Source organism: Botryllus schlosseri, chromosome 14, assembly GCF_051294905.1.
Source record: "Botryllus schlosseri isolate E-star chromosome 14, Bs_hap1, whole genome shotgun sequence".
In the NCBI taxonomy this organism is placed as follows: domain Eukaryota; kingdom Metazoa; phylum Chordata; class Ascidiacea; order Stolidobranchia; family Styelidae; genus Botryllus; species Botryllus schlosseri.
The window spans coordinates 7,370,302-7,384,928 of record NC_137249.1 but is presented as its reverse complement, the minus strand read 5'-3'; the positions used below and the strand labels follow the sequence as shown (position 1 = coordinate 7,384,928).

Below are 14,627 nucleotides of genomic sequence, written 5' to 3'. Positions count from 1 at the left end.
ATGTGTAGTCCTGCGTATGTATCTATAGCTTTATGATGGGTATGACTATTATTTTTATTAATTAAAAATTAAAAAAAGCAATTACATCAACTTCCCGGTGCTTTTCCTAAATACTCTCAAATGAAAGGGGTTTTCACTTAGCGCTAGCGAATACAAAGATTCCTCAGCCGTCGACGAAGCCGGCGAAGAAATATTCAAGATTTCTTCTGGTATTTCATAATCTTCGCCCGAGACATCCTTGATCTAATAACAGAAACGGTCAGTCGGGAAGGAATGAGAATGTGTTTTAACGGATCAATATCATTAAAATCGACCTTAATGTGAAGTCTGTTATTTGTTTGATACTCTATTTCCGCAGTTAATTCTTCAACCGGAGATCCGTAGACCGAACGGGACTCTTCATTGATCGTTAATTTGTATCTGGAAGTGTGTTTCATATGAGAAGGTAGCCATGCGTATTGAGTCAATAAAAAGTCTGATGCTACTTCGAATATCCCACGTCTTGCTGTACAGCTGCTGCTGAGTATGAAGGCATTGTTAAAACTCCATCCTCATTCAACGCAAAGAAGCAGTTGGGCACGAAATTTTTCGATGAAGGCAACCATTCGCACCCTCTTTGCAAGCATAACACCCTGTTCGGTCCTGTAGTGCGAAACAAATGTAAATTGTACTTTTCGAACGGTTATTCAAGTTAGACTTGTAAACATGCAGATTTATTGAGATTAGCCAAAAGGTTGTGCCGGGTGTATAATTGCAATCAAATGAGTTTGGGCGGCATGACATTCTTTTTCTAGGCTAATAGGGTATGATGTTGTCGATTTATCCTCTGGTTTCCACCACAGAAGAACCATTTCTGTTAGTGTAAGATAAAAACGGAATAGAGATGCCACGCATATAGCCTAATTGTGAGCCCGGCACATGGGATTTAGTATAATTGTGATCGCTTACGTTCTGTCATGCTCGGCATGCAGTCTATCCTATTCCATTCATTTCCGTGTTCCCAATGTATCTCAAATTCTACATCCATATCCAGGTTCAAGTTCTCGACCAGTAGCTGAAAGCGGAGTTGGCTTAGCTCTGTTTTCAAAATTATACATATTCTCCGGTATTACTTGCTTCGTGCTTTCCGCGTAGGTATATGCGACATCCGTCCCATCAATTTTCACTCTAGTAACAGCTTCCTCAATGCCAATAATATTAATATTGGAAAGTGTCATATTCTCCCCGCTATTGTGCGAATGTAGCACTCTGGTTCGTATCAATTGCTGCGACAACAAACGCTGTTTATAGTTCAACATTGTACATAAATATAAAGCGATCATATCAACCTTATTCGTAGTAAATTCAATTTCTGTGTATTCCCCGGTAATGATATTGTCAATTGACACGCCATCGTCCCAAAAGAGTCTTCCAAACGACTCCCCGTTGTCGTCCAAAGCAACCGTGATGGAAAAGTTTCTTTCTTGACTGAATGGATTAATTTAACCACCCTGTTATATGCACTGGTAGGTTTATGAATCGAAGTACAGGATACCTGTTTTGAATTGAATCAGCTGACAATTGCATGGGTATTGTGTTTCCTCCGTGAATATGTAGATTTATGTGATCTATGGGCGCCGAAAGCACGTTCCTGGATCCACGTTTCGGTTCCTCCTGGCCGCTGTGTTAGGAAACCATTGCATTATCTATTGGCTTTGTTAACTTGGGATTGCGGAATTTATCCCAGATTATCATCGAATTTTATGGAAGCCTATATTTTCGAGACTTAAATCTCAGCCTCGCGACACAGATAACAGAGCAGATGTAAATCGTATTATTTTGTGGAAGTATTGTTTCACTATCACTGACCCAATTATCCAGCCGTCACTTGCTCATCTGCTGGGCCCTGTTGCCGTTTCATTAAGTCGATAAATTTATCATTATATTTCTCTTCTAATAGGACGGTATGCTTTGACTGAAGCAGATATCCTTCTATAGTTTTCAACAGTAACGTTTGAGCAACACATTGCTTTTCTGGATCAAGGACAATTTGAACCGCTCGGTAAGATTGATATTTTCCGACCAACTCGAGTCTCCTGTAGTGGCTAACATGGCCCAGACTTTGTTTTTATTCCAACGACTTGGGACATGAATTTCGCAAATGCGACTGATTGAGTGTTGCCGATGAAAAACTTCGCATTATTCTTTCTGCAATTCCTGCTCAAAGCGTTAAGATTGTCCAGTGCATATCCAAACGGATGTTGGTATCGCGTTAGCGAAACGCAAAAAAATCCGTTTTGGTGTTCCGCGGGCATTTATTAATGCATGTATTGAGTATGACGAGGCGTAGACTGGTCTACTGTATACCTGTAAAAGTCAAACCATCGTGAGTCCGGAAAATAGGCGTCAATAGTGTTTTTTCCAGCTTCGACCACCGGACTTACTAAGAGAGCGCTGCCCCACATGAATTGATCGTCGATTTCATAGGTGGCATTATCATTCGGAAATCTGAATTGATCATAAAATTTGGAGCATTACATGCGATTATTAACTTTTGTTCATATCCTTACTGGAACATCAAAGGTCTAATGACAGTCGATCCGTGACTATTTGCTTCATAAAACAGGGTGTATAAATATGGAAGTAACTTGGTCCTTGTTTCCATGGCCTCTCTGACGTTGTTGACGAACCTAATAGGGCAACATTGATTTATTATGATGTATATTGCTTTCATTGCAGTGTAATTCAATTAACTCAAAGACTTTTCGTGTTTCCCAATAACAATCATATACAAAAGGATCAAATGAAAACCAATTTGGCAACGTATGACGAGACTATGAATTTTTTAAACAACGCTAGACGAAGTCAGCCCTGCCGGTAATTATGCTGTATAGTGTATAGTCATAACATACAAAACGCGTGACGTGAGTAGTAGTATAGATCGGTCGCGATTCGCCATGGGGTTCTTATGGGTGCGGCGGCGATTCGCCTCGAAACTCGTCCTGAACCGGTGACCCTTTCAGACCCCCCTTCCACCCGACCGGTGCCTGGGTTGGTATAGGCATCTCTCGACCGGTAACCCTTTTCGGTATAGGGATCTCTCGACCGGTGCCTCGAAACTCGTCTTGAACCGGTGACCCTTTTCGGTATAGGGATCACTCAACCGGTGCTAGTATAGCCATCTCTCGACCGGTAACCCTTTTCAGCATAGGGATCGGTCGCAAGCGGCTCTTATGTCTTATCGTGGAGGTGGCATACGGCTATTGCGTCTTATGGTGTGGGTGGCAAGCGGCTATTGTGTCTTGTGGTCGCAGATCTCTGGCGATTCGCTGAATGAACCTTTGTTAATGTGTATATCGTAAATTATTATATATGATGTAGATTAGTCGTGACAAATGACCGATCGTGTTCTAAGTCTTTCCTCGCTATTGATCGCTAGCTGAATAGTACTTTCAGATCGGATTATTCGCACCTTGTATACCGCTGTTTCGCACCTACAGAATAGTCTGCTGTTCACAGTCGTGACTTCACCGCGATAGCGCAATTTTCGAATCAGTCGCATGGTAATGTTTTGCTATTTAGTTTACCACAGAGCCGGCGTAGACGACGATTCAAACACCGACAATAACCGCGTTCACATACTAACACTTCAAAAAGGTGCGAAATAGTTTGCAAAACCCCGCGATCGCTGACAAGATAATGTCTCGGACATAGTCATCTTTCACGACTTGGTGTCATAGCCATACCGATCGCTCACACGGTGAAATTTTCGTAAGCAGTTTGTCACAGAACTTGATTTCGCTCGTAAGATTTAATAAGTAACGAATAACAGGCCGTCAGTGTCGGTAACTTGAATAGCGATAAATTGTCACTTATTTCCGCTCTAACCCTAATCCTTTGTGAAGTGAACGCTTATTCAAATAGGTGTGAAATAATTTTAAAATCCTACGACACTCACAGGGTATAATGCTTCAGACAAAGCGATATCTCATACCCGCTCACAAGGTAACATTTCCGTAATTAGTTTGTCACAGAGTCGTCGCAGACGGGGATTCGTAAACCAACAATTTGACACTTTCTGGTGGTCGCTATATGTTTTTGACACTTTGGAACGTGGTTGACTTTAGTTGTATGATAAGAATCATGCGAATATTCAAGCAATGTATCAATTTGACAACGTGAAATGAAACTTACTACACAGCTCAAGTTGATTCGTATCTGAATGTGTTAATTCGGTACAATTCCAATTAATTTGAGAAATCTTTTTAACGCGATCTTTTGATTCGACTGTAACCTGAATATTACTGACGCCGAATTTCAGCCACATTGAATTATTCACACATTCCGCGCCGCTGTTTTCACGCCTATAGAATCAATACCAACTATAACTCAACAAGAATCAAGAATCACAAGTATGTGCATCATACAGTTATTGTCTTTGTCAACTTGAAATCAAACTCTTAATACAAACACGCATCTTATCACTTGTCAACTCTATCATGAAAATCCTCGAACCTGTATTATTAAGAATGTTATAGTACGACGTCGGAATCCACTCGCGAGATGTACTAAAGGTAAATCCAGATAATCCAAAATGAAATATTTGGACTTTGACATATTCTGAATTGAAATAGATTGACAAACATGACTAACAACTTTCAACCCAGTCATATTTAGAGATTATACGCGCATTGATTGGAAACAAGTAATGAAACATTACAACTCTATTCGCGACCTGTCTTTACGTTTGTCAAAGAGAGTTTCAAAAATATTACCACTATGACATCTCAACATTTAACATCTTGCCATCAATAACAGAGTAAAATACAAAAACCTTGTCAAGTCAATCCGTTTGTAACTCGCCGAACCAAAGCAAAAAGTGTCCATACGAAAAGTAGACAAGACTACGCGAGTAATCACTACAACCCACAAACATATCATGTTCGGTTTTAGGCATATACCACCAACTCGTCTTTTTTGTTCAACTGTAAAAGTCGTTACTATGCCGCAAGACAAAGAAATTACTATGCGGTATATTTTGTAAGACAAAAGTAATTACTTCTCGGTGTCGGCGACTTGGGGTTAACATAATATATTTGAGTATACGACATTTGAAAGTACGACCATCGTAGTTTCTTACAATCGAACGCAGGTGTTATATCGAAAATTATCGTGATGTAAACATAAGGATTGTCACATTGATTTGACATATGAGATTTTGTAATAGTTGATCATTACTTTATTATTAAATTATTTGTGTTAATTAGACCCGGCATTGTGGTAAATGTTACGACAGCAACAAACTTTTCAGTACCAATGTTATTAACATATTAAGCTGTAAAACTATGTGTGTCTGAAATGTTCTTGATAGGAAAATTACTCCACCTTGGTAAAAATCACTCTGCGTATCGCGGATATCAGAAAATATTACCAGTAACCAAGACTAAAGATGAAACGACAATATCGGTATTATTACATTCAACAATCAGTACAATTATTAAAATCTATCGTTTGCGATAAACAACACTAAAGATGTAATAATTCCAGTATTCATTCATTGAACATCCGATACAAAATGCTTTATTATCCCGATTCCCAACGGGTAATTGAAACGACTAAGTGTAGAATCAGTATATCACAATATCGTTACTATTGAATCCAACGATTTATTGTCGGAATTTGCGACAGAGAATTGAAACATATACACTTTACAGAGTATGAAAATATCACTTTGAGTATCGAGTACCGTTCGAAGCTAGCGATCAATTCTTAATCATTTCTGTAACTCCCCATTGTGCGTGCTAAATGTAAAATATCGCGAGGTTATACACTCTAAGACTTTGATTATTGTAAAAGTAAATTGTGATATGTTTGTTAGATGCATCCAATTCAACTAGAAGTGTCTAGTGCCCAACACTCGTAATATCAAAAAGTACTTGCTACACTGTTATTTGCTAAACGTGTTTTGCATTGTTGTTCATTTCTAGTATTGATTGAAATTGTTTTTGAACCCTCAAATAATAATTCCCGACATGAAACTAAGCCGCCGAAAGTCGTTACCATCACAAAGAAACAATTTGCACGATGTTTACTAAATGTGTCCTATAGTTAGGTGTACTGGAATTATTTGTAAAACACACACACACACACACACACACACACACACACACACACACACACACGATCAGAGAAATTGGAAATTTTTCCGTTGTCATTCGCTAAAGTAAATGTCATCACAATACTCTGTCACTAAAAGACGTTACTTGGACGTGCTTGAATTCTAGACATAGTTCTGATTTACCCAACACAAGACCCAAGGACAGCCCTAGTTTCAGCCGAACACAGATACAAAATAATACTTGTTGTGTTGTTGCGGCATCATCACTCAACAATATCACCCTCAATACAAATGATGTTTATGTGTAACATGCTATTGATTTGAACCACACCCACCTGACGGAAGAGGATTTACTCAATCTTTACAAAATGGATATTGACCAACATCACATCACTGGATTGTATCTGTTTCGCTGGATACGAGTTATATTAGTTTAACAGTAAACAAATTTCACCCTCTTGGATTATGAACTCAATGCGTTAGCAGTCATTCAATATTTTGTTTGTGTCAACTAGTTACTTGGTATGTTACGCCACAACTCTTACAAAAGTACGAAAGATATTTACATCACACAAAGTAATCAACTTTACTCGATATTTTCACATTACGAAACTAAAGAATGGTTGGTTTGACTCTACAAACTGTTTCGTTACCTCAAGACCTTTATTGTCTGAATGGTTGTTCGTGTGTCTTAAGAACCAAATAGTTCAACACAGCACTAGTACCAACAGAAACATCAGAGTTGTTTACACAAAAGTTTGTATGCGTGCAGTATGCGAATACCATGTGTAAGTCCAGCACAATTGTGGTATCCATCCGGGTTTAGTTAACACAATTTACGACACCGAGGTCACCTCATCTTTCGTAAGACAACAAACCAACCAAGGTTTCAGGATATTCCCATGTCATAGCAATAAATCAGCTACTCCAACAACAGAGTACATATGTTTTCTAGTTACGGTGCTTACATCTTACACACAAATCAATCTACTTTGCTAACAAAAAGTGCTGGGTCATCAAGTGATTGTCCTAACAACAAAACAGCTAAACGTACTATCATACAAAATGGCCGTTATAGTCACCAACGGTACATGGTACAAGTAACAAGTCTCGAGAATCCAGTTATTGAAAAAACATGAAAGTGTTTCTCCTGCGCCAAGTCGTTATGTTGACGAAAGCGTATATTGTAATATCATGATCGATTTGCATTCGTTGGTCACAAAATGTCACTACTCTAAATAATTATTTTTCACTCAAACACAAACGCATACTTGTCACCAATCGTTTTCATCAAGCACGAGTTCAAGAAACCTGCTACGACATGAATTCCGATTTAGTTTTACAAATATTTTATAATTGTTTTTATTAACACTATATCAATGTCATCAAGTTGAGTATTTACGATATTAGTGTGTAGGTGTGTGTGTCATACTTGGAGGATCCGTATTACAATTGACTCGAATTGACTAAATGTAAGAAGGGTTGAAATGTTTCGAATCGATTCATAAGTGGTCTTCGTTGTGGTTTTCGTCGGACATACAGCACGAACTAACTGTAGACTCCTCTCTGTTGTGCAGCTACTCGGTAATCGAAATGCATTAACATGTAAACAACGATCTTGTTTCGTCACACCAAACATATGTTCACTATCGCGATACTCTGCACAAGACGTGCATAGCCTTTTCACACTCGTAATAGTATACCAACGTCAAGCGATAACGTTTAACAAGACCAACGACACTGAACCCACGACGTTTACCTATGTAAAATTACCACTTTCACTTGTCAGTCCATCGTTTACCTGACTAAACATATTATTTTCCTTTGGAGATCTGACGTTTACCCAGAGTAAGAAACCATATTTTCACTTGTAAATATATTTTTTCCTTGGCTAACAAACCTTTTTTCACTTGGAAATATATTTTTTCTCTCGGTAACAAACCTTTTTCACTTGGAAATATATTTTTTCTCTGGTTAACAAACCTTTTTCACTTGGAAATATATTTTTTCTCTGGTTAACAAACCTTTTTCGCTTGGAAATATATTTTTCCTCTGGTTAACAAACCTTTTCCCCTGAGCAACAAACCATTTTCACTTGGTGGTCCGTCGTTTAGCCGAGTAAAAATATCATTTTCCTTTGGAGATATGGCGTTTACCCAGTGTAACAATGCATTTTCACTTGGAAAAATACTTTTACCTAGAGTAACTAATCATTTTCTCCTGGGTAGCAATCCCTTTTCGTCTGAAAACTATCATTTAACTGAGTACCAATACCGTTTTCACTTGGAAATACATTTTTCCCTGGGTAACAATACCATTTTCGTTTTGAAAACTGACAACCACACCGCCCAATTTGATATTTTTGTATATTGTTACAACGAACAGTGACGGAAATATACACAGACTACCGGTTTCAGAGTATACCCATCGGTCGTATCACATCAATATCATCGGTTAACCACATACAATATGCTCTTGTACACCGAAATGCACGCTTTGGAAAATTGGACAATAGGCTTCGATAGTTCTGTGATGTCCGGGTTCGTGCTTTGGATTTTCCAGAGTCAAAATGTCTGAATAAAACACCTCCTTGACGATGGTTGGTATGTGGATAACGGTGTTCGGAAAACGGTTGGATTTATGTCACCCATCGCGATAACAATTCCTGGTCGAGTTTTCTCCCACATGTTTACTATATTGTGTCTTTATTGGTCAATGTATGTCTCGACATTCAGTTTGAAATCGGAAATGATAAAGTATGTAACCGGATCCGGATATCAACTCTGAATCGATAAACCAATGAACAATATTCAAAGTAAACATGTTACACCCTGTGTTTCCACGAAAAAATACCATCCAGACATACGTCGCGCTTGTTTGCCCACATCAGTATACGCGCAAATGGAGGTGTGTGACATTGCATGCAATGTGTTGGTATACAAACATCGATCCACAGACATTATCATAACCGGTAGTTTTGATGTAGATCGAATGTCACCTGATAACAATGTCATACCAATAAGCCACATTGCAATGACTCTGAGTCAATCTGAAGCATGACATACAGACACACAAACATAGAAACCGTAACATGGGTATTCGCACGACTACCTTTGACAGGGAAAGTGAACTGTACAGTACATACCAATATTGTGATCACAGTCAAATATGCGAACCGTGCACAATCATATACCCAGGTTTTTGTTGGATATGTACGAAACCGATAAATCGATACATTTCTTTTCCCTGGACATCAATAATACAATCGCCATTCAAATACATCGCTAGAATGTGAGGTTCGTCTGGTGTAAAATCCATATCAAATAACACCAAAGTGTGCCTTCCGTGTTTTATCATTTCCACCGACGCTTCTTGTCTGTGTCGTAACACTATGGTGTGGGGACTTGAAAAACGACAGATTGTAAAACGGATTGACATGACCAACTGAATCGATGTCAATAGCCTTGTGGTGATGACAGTATCAAAATGCTACCGATATGACGAGACCAACCCGATCTCTTGTAGCGATGACCGTTTCGAAATGTCACCGAACGAAATGGACCCTTACGATGATGTATTTTATGATTGTGTGTGAAATAACGAGGCAGTGTTCTATTGTGGTGTACGATTGCAGTCTTCATTCCACAGAAACACACCTTATTGGATCACAGTATCAGTCCGAGATTTGCAGAATCACTGTTCACGATATTTATCTGGAGTCGTTATGTGGGAGTAGCGACGTCCATACATCGTGACTGAAAGACTGATCGCAATCATTTCGAGCACCCGTGATTCGATAGTTCACCTTGGTCAAACGCTGCAGCAGAAACCTTCGGTGTCGACATCACGCTGGATATTGCCCGATGTATCCAATAGGCCTTTTGCAGGACTTCGATCACGTGACTAGATACGCATAGCAACAACAAGTTGGTTAGCAAGCTACTTTCTCGCGCACCTGCTTCAGTGCTAAATATCGCATAGTGTACTGTTGATTTCTGGTTGTAAACGTTTCGGAAATTTGTTGTAGAAGTCATCAGAGATTCACCTATGCTAGATGTCAATCATGTACAAAGCATTTAGAATGATATCGTCAGAATTACGCAGAAATCCATCGGTAACGTAGTCGTATTACGGTACTCAACTCTGATCATATGTACTTAAATTTATGCATTTGAAGTAAAGCAATTGGCTTATATTCTTGTAAGAGTATTTGTTAGTTCAAGCAGTACTATTTGTCTGTTGTGGAGCCTGATTTTGGATGGAAGATATGGCTGAAGCAGCCGGGACCCACAAGGATCAGGATATACTGTCTGCTGGTTTGGGTGCTGGCGTGCTGCTATAAAACAAATGTCGCTGAACACATCGGAAGTATCTTTTGGGAGAACCTGCCGTCAAGACTAAGCAAATCAGTGCACTTTATTGTTGCCTTATACAATGCCAATTTTATTACCACTACTTCGCAACTGCGATTGAAGTGGATTTGGCAAATCACACTCGATTTTGATAAATAGTTGATGTCACATATGTGCGATATTTAGCGAACTAAGGGAAGTAACTATCATATAACTCTTAGAGCAGCTCAAACGCAGTGACAAGATCGGTCATCCTATACCCAGACGTGGTCAACGTGGTCATTGTTGGGAACCGAGTAGAAGTAATGCCTTAATTTATACTCCAGTACAAGTAGCACTAATTACTTCCAGGACATGTCCAAAGTACTTCAAGTGGAAGTAGAAATGAATTTCTGAAAAGCAGTCAAGAAATTCGTTACATGAATTAGATTTGGTTGAGGGTCACTTAGTTTTAGAAATTGATGCCATGTGACAACTGTAAACATTGCATGTTGCATCTTCTTGATCAACGCAAAAGGGTGATGACACCACAAATAAGTGCAATTTTCAAAAATTAATTTAGTTACCGTGGTACTGGGGCTATTTTGCCCAGTTGTTATGACAACCTCACGCTTGAAGGGGATGCAATCATGCGCCAAAGCTACTTTCTAGTTGACAAAATCCCAAACCTGACAAAAAAGTACTACCTAAAAAGTGTCAAGTAGAAGTGGAAGTAGCCTAAACTCATAATGAAGCTAGTACTCAGGTAAAATAGTACTTCGTTGCTGACCCCCTCTGTGTATTGGCTCAACCAACTCAGAAATCTCCTCTAAAGACGACTAACATTGTTTCTTTCGCATTGACTCCGTAATATTATGAACTTATGATATTCTTTGATTCATTGAATTTACAAATAAACTTGCAAAGAAGATCGATTTATTAATTTTTGTGCATTCGATACCCAGAGCATAAGAAATAGTTGAAGAAAAATGGATGTTAACCTTATCAAGTTCAATAACTGCCGAGACTGTTATGCCAATGTATTTTCCTCTACCTCCATAGCCACTTGTCTAGACATATTCATAGCATCCACGGAAAAGCGCTTGTCTTGCTGTACACAAATGAAAAATCATTTTCAAAGCAGACATCAACATCGGGAAAGAAGTTCAGGACATTTAGTCAGTGGTCAGATCATCTGCTGACATTTTCTGTTGGCATGAAACCACGCTGCCTTCCACCGCATGACCAAATTTTATGTGGTGATAATAATTGGATCCAGGCTGAATTCTTGACGAGGGCATCATCAATTTCTTAGTTGCCTATGTTCGGCTCTCTTGGGATAATCCATCAGATCATTAATCCGTATGCATGTGGTATAGCCATATGTCTTGAAACTCAAGATATTTGCACTGTGCCATAGAGTGAAGTTTGTTTGTTTTTGGGGTACTCATGGTGTTTGTCGACTGCTATGGTCATTTACACCAGGCCGATATTCTTCATATTATCCGTAACTGCCGACTTATAGCACGGCCCACCTCTAGGCTTTTGTAAGACACCGCTGACGCGGATGACGTGGCGAGGAGGAGCCTAGGTAAACCTCCAACACTTAGGTATCGGAATTCGGAAGTCGACCTCGGTCGGACTCGAACCCGCACCCATTGGTGTTGCAGCCGCGGATTATACCACTGCGCTAGCTCGCCAGTAGATAGAGTGAAGTAATCCAATCCAGGCAATCAATCAAGTAATCCAGGCCCCGGGACAGTTTGTTTCACCCTCAATTGGAGCTGATGATCATTTTCCTTCGGGTAGTGGCACTTGGCAGCATGACAGAATGATCAATAACTTAATATAGGTGTAGAGGTCTAAATATTTTGAATTGTTTAACTGAGAAGTCATACAATAGCTTAGGATATTTAATATATATATGGTATGTAGCACATTGCATGAATTCATAACACATCAACGTACCGGCACTGGCAGTCATTGTCTCTTAGGCTTAAAAATAGCAGTATCCTATATATATTGCAATCGATATCAATCATCAAAATGCTGCAATGATTACCAACTACCGCTACAATACAACTATAGTATACTATCCACACCTAACTTAATGCTGCAATAAATATCACGCAGTCAATATCCTGCAATGTCGAATTTTGTGTCATAAAATCATAGTTGACTACCAAATAACGGCTACAATGTCGATCATTTTGACGCAAGGAGTTTACATAGTTCATGAATCAAAGACACCCAACATATTTGAATCCTTGCGCATCTCCATGACACTTGCGAACGTTTACAGCCCGAAAACGATAATATACTGTATCCGAAATACGGCTACGTTAACGACGGATTTCTGCGTAATTCTGACGATATCATTCTATGTGAGAGTCTTTATTTCATCGAACCAAAATACATAACAAACGGCAGTGATGGTGGTACAGAAAATATGCGTGCACAGTATTCGGTATTAGATAGGAATGATCGATAAGACCGTGAAGGTCATCTAGTCTGATCACACCAGCAGGGAGAATCAACGCGTGGCGAAATCGAGTGTAGTTACAATGAGCCGAAATTGGGAGTCTAAGTGGCGGCGGAGCTGGCCATTACGTTCATCAAAAAGCTCCCTCATTCTGTTAAAACCGTCCATGTTCGTCTTTATATTTTCGCTTGTGTATTTTCCGTGCTTGTGCTTTGTACAGGATTGACATCTAGCATAGGTAAATCTCTGATGACTTCAACAACAAATTTCCGAAACGTTTACAACCAGAAATCAACAGTACACTATGCGATATTTAGCACTGAAGCAGGTGCGCGAGAAAGTAGCTTGCTAACCAATTTGTTGTTGCTATGCGTATCTAGTCACGTGATCGAAGTCCTGCAAAAGGCCTATTGGTCTGGGTGGTCTGTCTGGAGATAGGGTCATGACTATCTTGTAATGTTGCAACGCGATAAAACCATCGACTAAATCAGTGAACGATGTCGAAATATCGATGTAATAGCGCGGACTCAGAGTCATTGCAATGTGGCTTATTGGTATGACATTGTTATCAGGTGACATTCGATCTACATCAAAACTACCGGTTATGATAATGTCTGTGGATCGATGTTTGTATACCAACACATTGCATGCAATGTCACACACCTCCATTTGCGCGTATACTGATGTGGGCAAACAAGCGCGACGTATGTCTGGATGGTATTTTTTCGTGGAAACACAGGGTGTAGCATGTTTACTTTGAATATTGTTCATTGGTTTATCGATTCAGAGTTGATATCCGGATCCGGTTACATACTTTATCATTTCCGATTTCAAACTGAATGTCGAGACATACATTGACCAATAAAGACACAATATAGTAAACATGTGGGAGAAAACTCGACCAGGAATTGTTATCGCGATGGGTGACATAAATCCAACCGTTTTCCGAACACCGTTATCCACATACCAACCATCGTCAAGGAGGTGTTTTATTCAGACATTTTGACTCTGGAAAATCCAAAGCACGAACCCGGACATCACAGAACTATCGAAGCCTATTGTCCAATTTTCCAAAGCGTGCATTTCGGTGTACAAGAGCATATTGTATGTGGTTAACCGATGATATTGATGTGATACGACCGATGGGTATACTCTGAAACCGGTAGTCTGTGTATATTTCCGTCACTGTTCGTTGTAACAATATACAAAAATATCAAATTGGGCGGTGTGGTTGTCAGTTTTCAAAACGAAAATGGTATTGTTACCCAGGGAAGAATGTATTTCCAAGTGAAAACGGTATTGGTACTCAGTTAAATGATAGTTTCCAGACGAAAAGGGATTGCTACCCAGGAGAAAATGATTAGTTACTCTAGGTAAAAGTATTTTTCCAAGTGAAAATGCATTGTTACACTGGGTAAACGCCATATCTCCAAAGGAAAATGATATTTTTACTCGGCTAAACGACGGACCACCAAGTGAAAATGGTTTGTTGCTCAGGGGAAAAGGTTTGTTAACCAGAGGAAAAATATATTTCCAAGCGAAAAAGGTTTGTTAACCAGAGAAAAAATATATTTCCAAGTGAAAAAGGTTTGTTAACCAGAGAAAAAATATATTTCCAAGTGAAAAAGGTTTGTTACCGAGAGAAAAAATATATTTCCAAGTGAAAAAAGGTTTGTTAGCCAAGGAAAAAATATATTTACAAGTGAAAATGATTTCT

The 14,627-nt window shown here is 39.2% G+C and overlaps 1 protein-coding gene across 1 annotated transcript in view; it reads right to left on the bottom strand.

The window, feature by feature from the left end:
* Positions 1-14,627, bottom strand: part of LOC145455814 (maltase-glucoamylase-like) — a 37,506-nt gene that overhangs the window by 6,556 nt on the left and 16,323 nt on the right. Inside the window, exons 15-23 of the mRNA XM_080333830.1 lie at positions 2,550-2,669; positions 2,347-2,487; positions 1,535-1,660; positions 1,329-1,467; positions 1,113-1,265; positions 949-1,054; positions 486-642; positions 315-420; positions 86-243 (exon numbers count right to left, since the gene is read on the bottom strand). Of these exons, the coding sequence (XP_080189956.1) occupies positions 86-243; positions 315-420; positions 486-642; positions 949-1,054; positions 1,113-1,265; positions 1,329-1,467; positions 1,535-1,660; positions 2,347-2,487; positions 2,550-2,669 (1,206 nt within the window). The remainder of the gene's footprint in view (positions 1-85; positions 244-314; positions 421-485; positions 643-948; positions 1,055-1,112; positions 1,266-1,328; positions 1,468-1,534; positions 1,661-2,346; positions 2,488-2,549; positions 2,670-14,627) is intronic.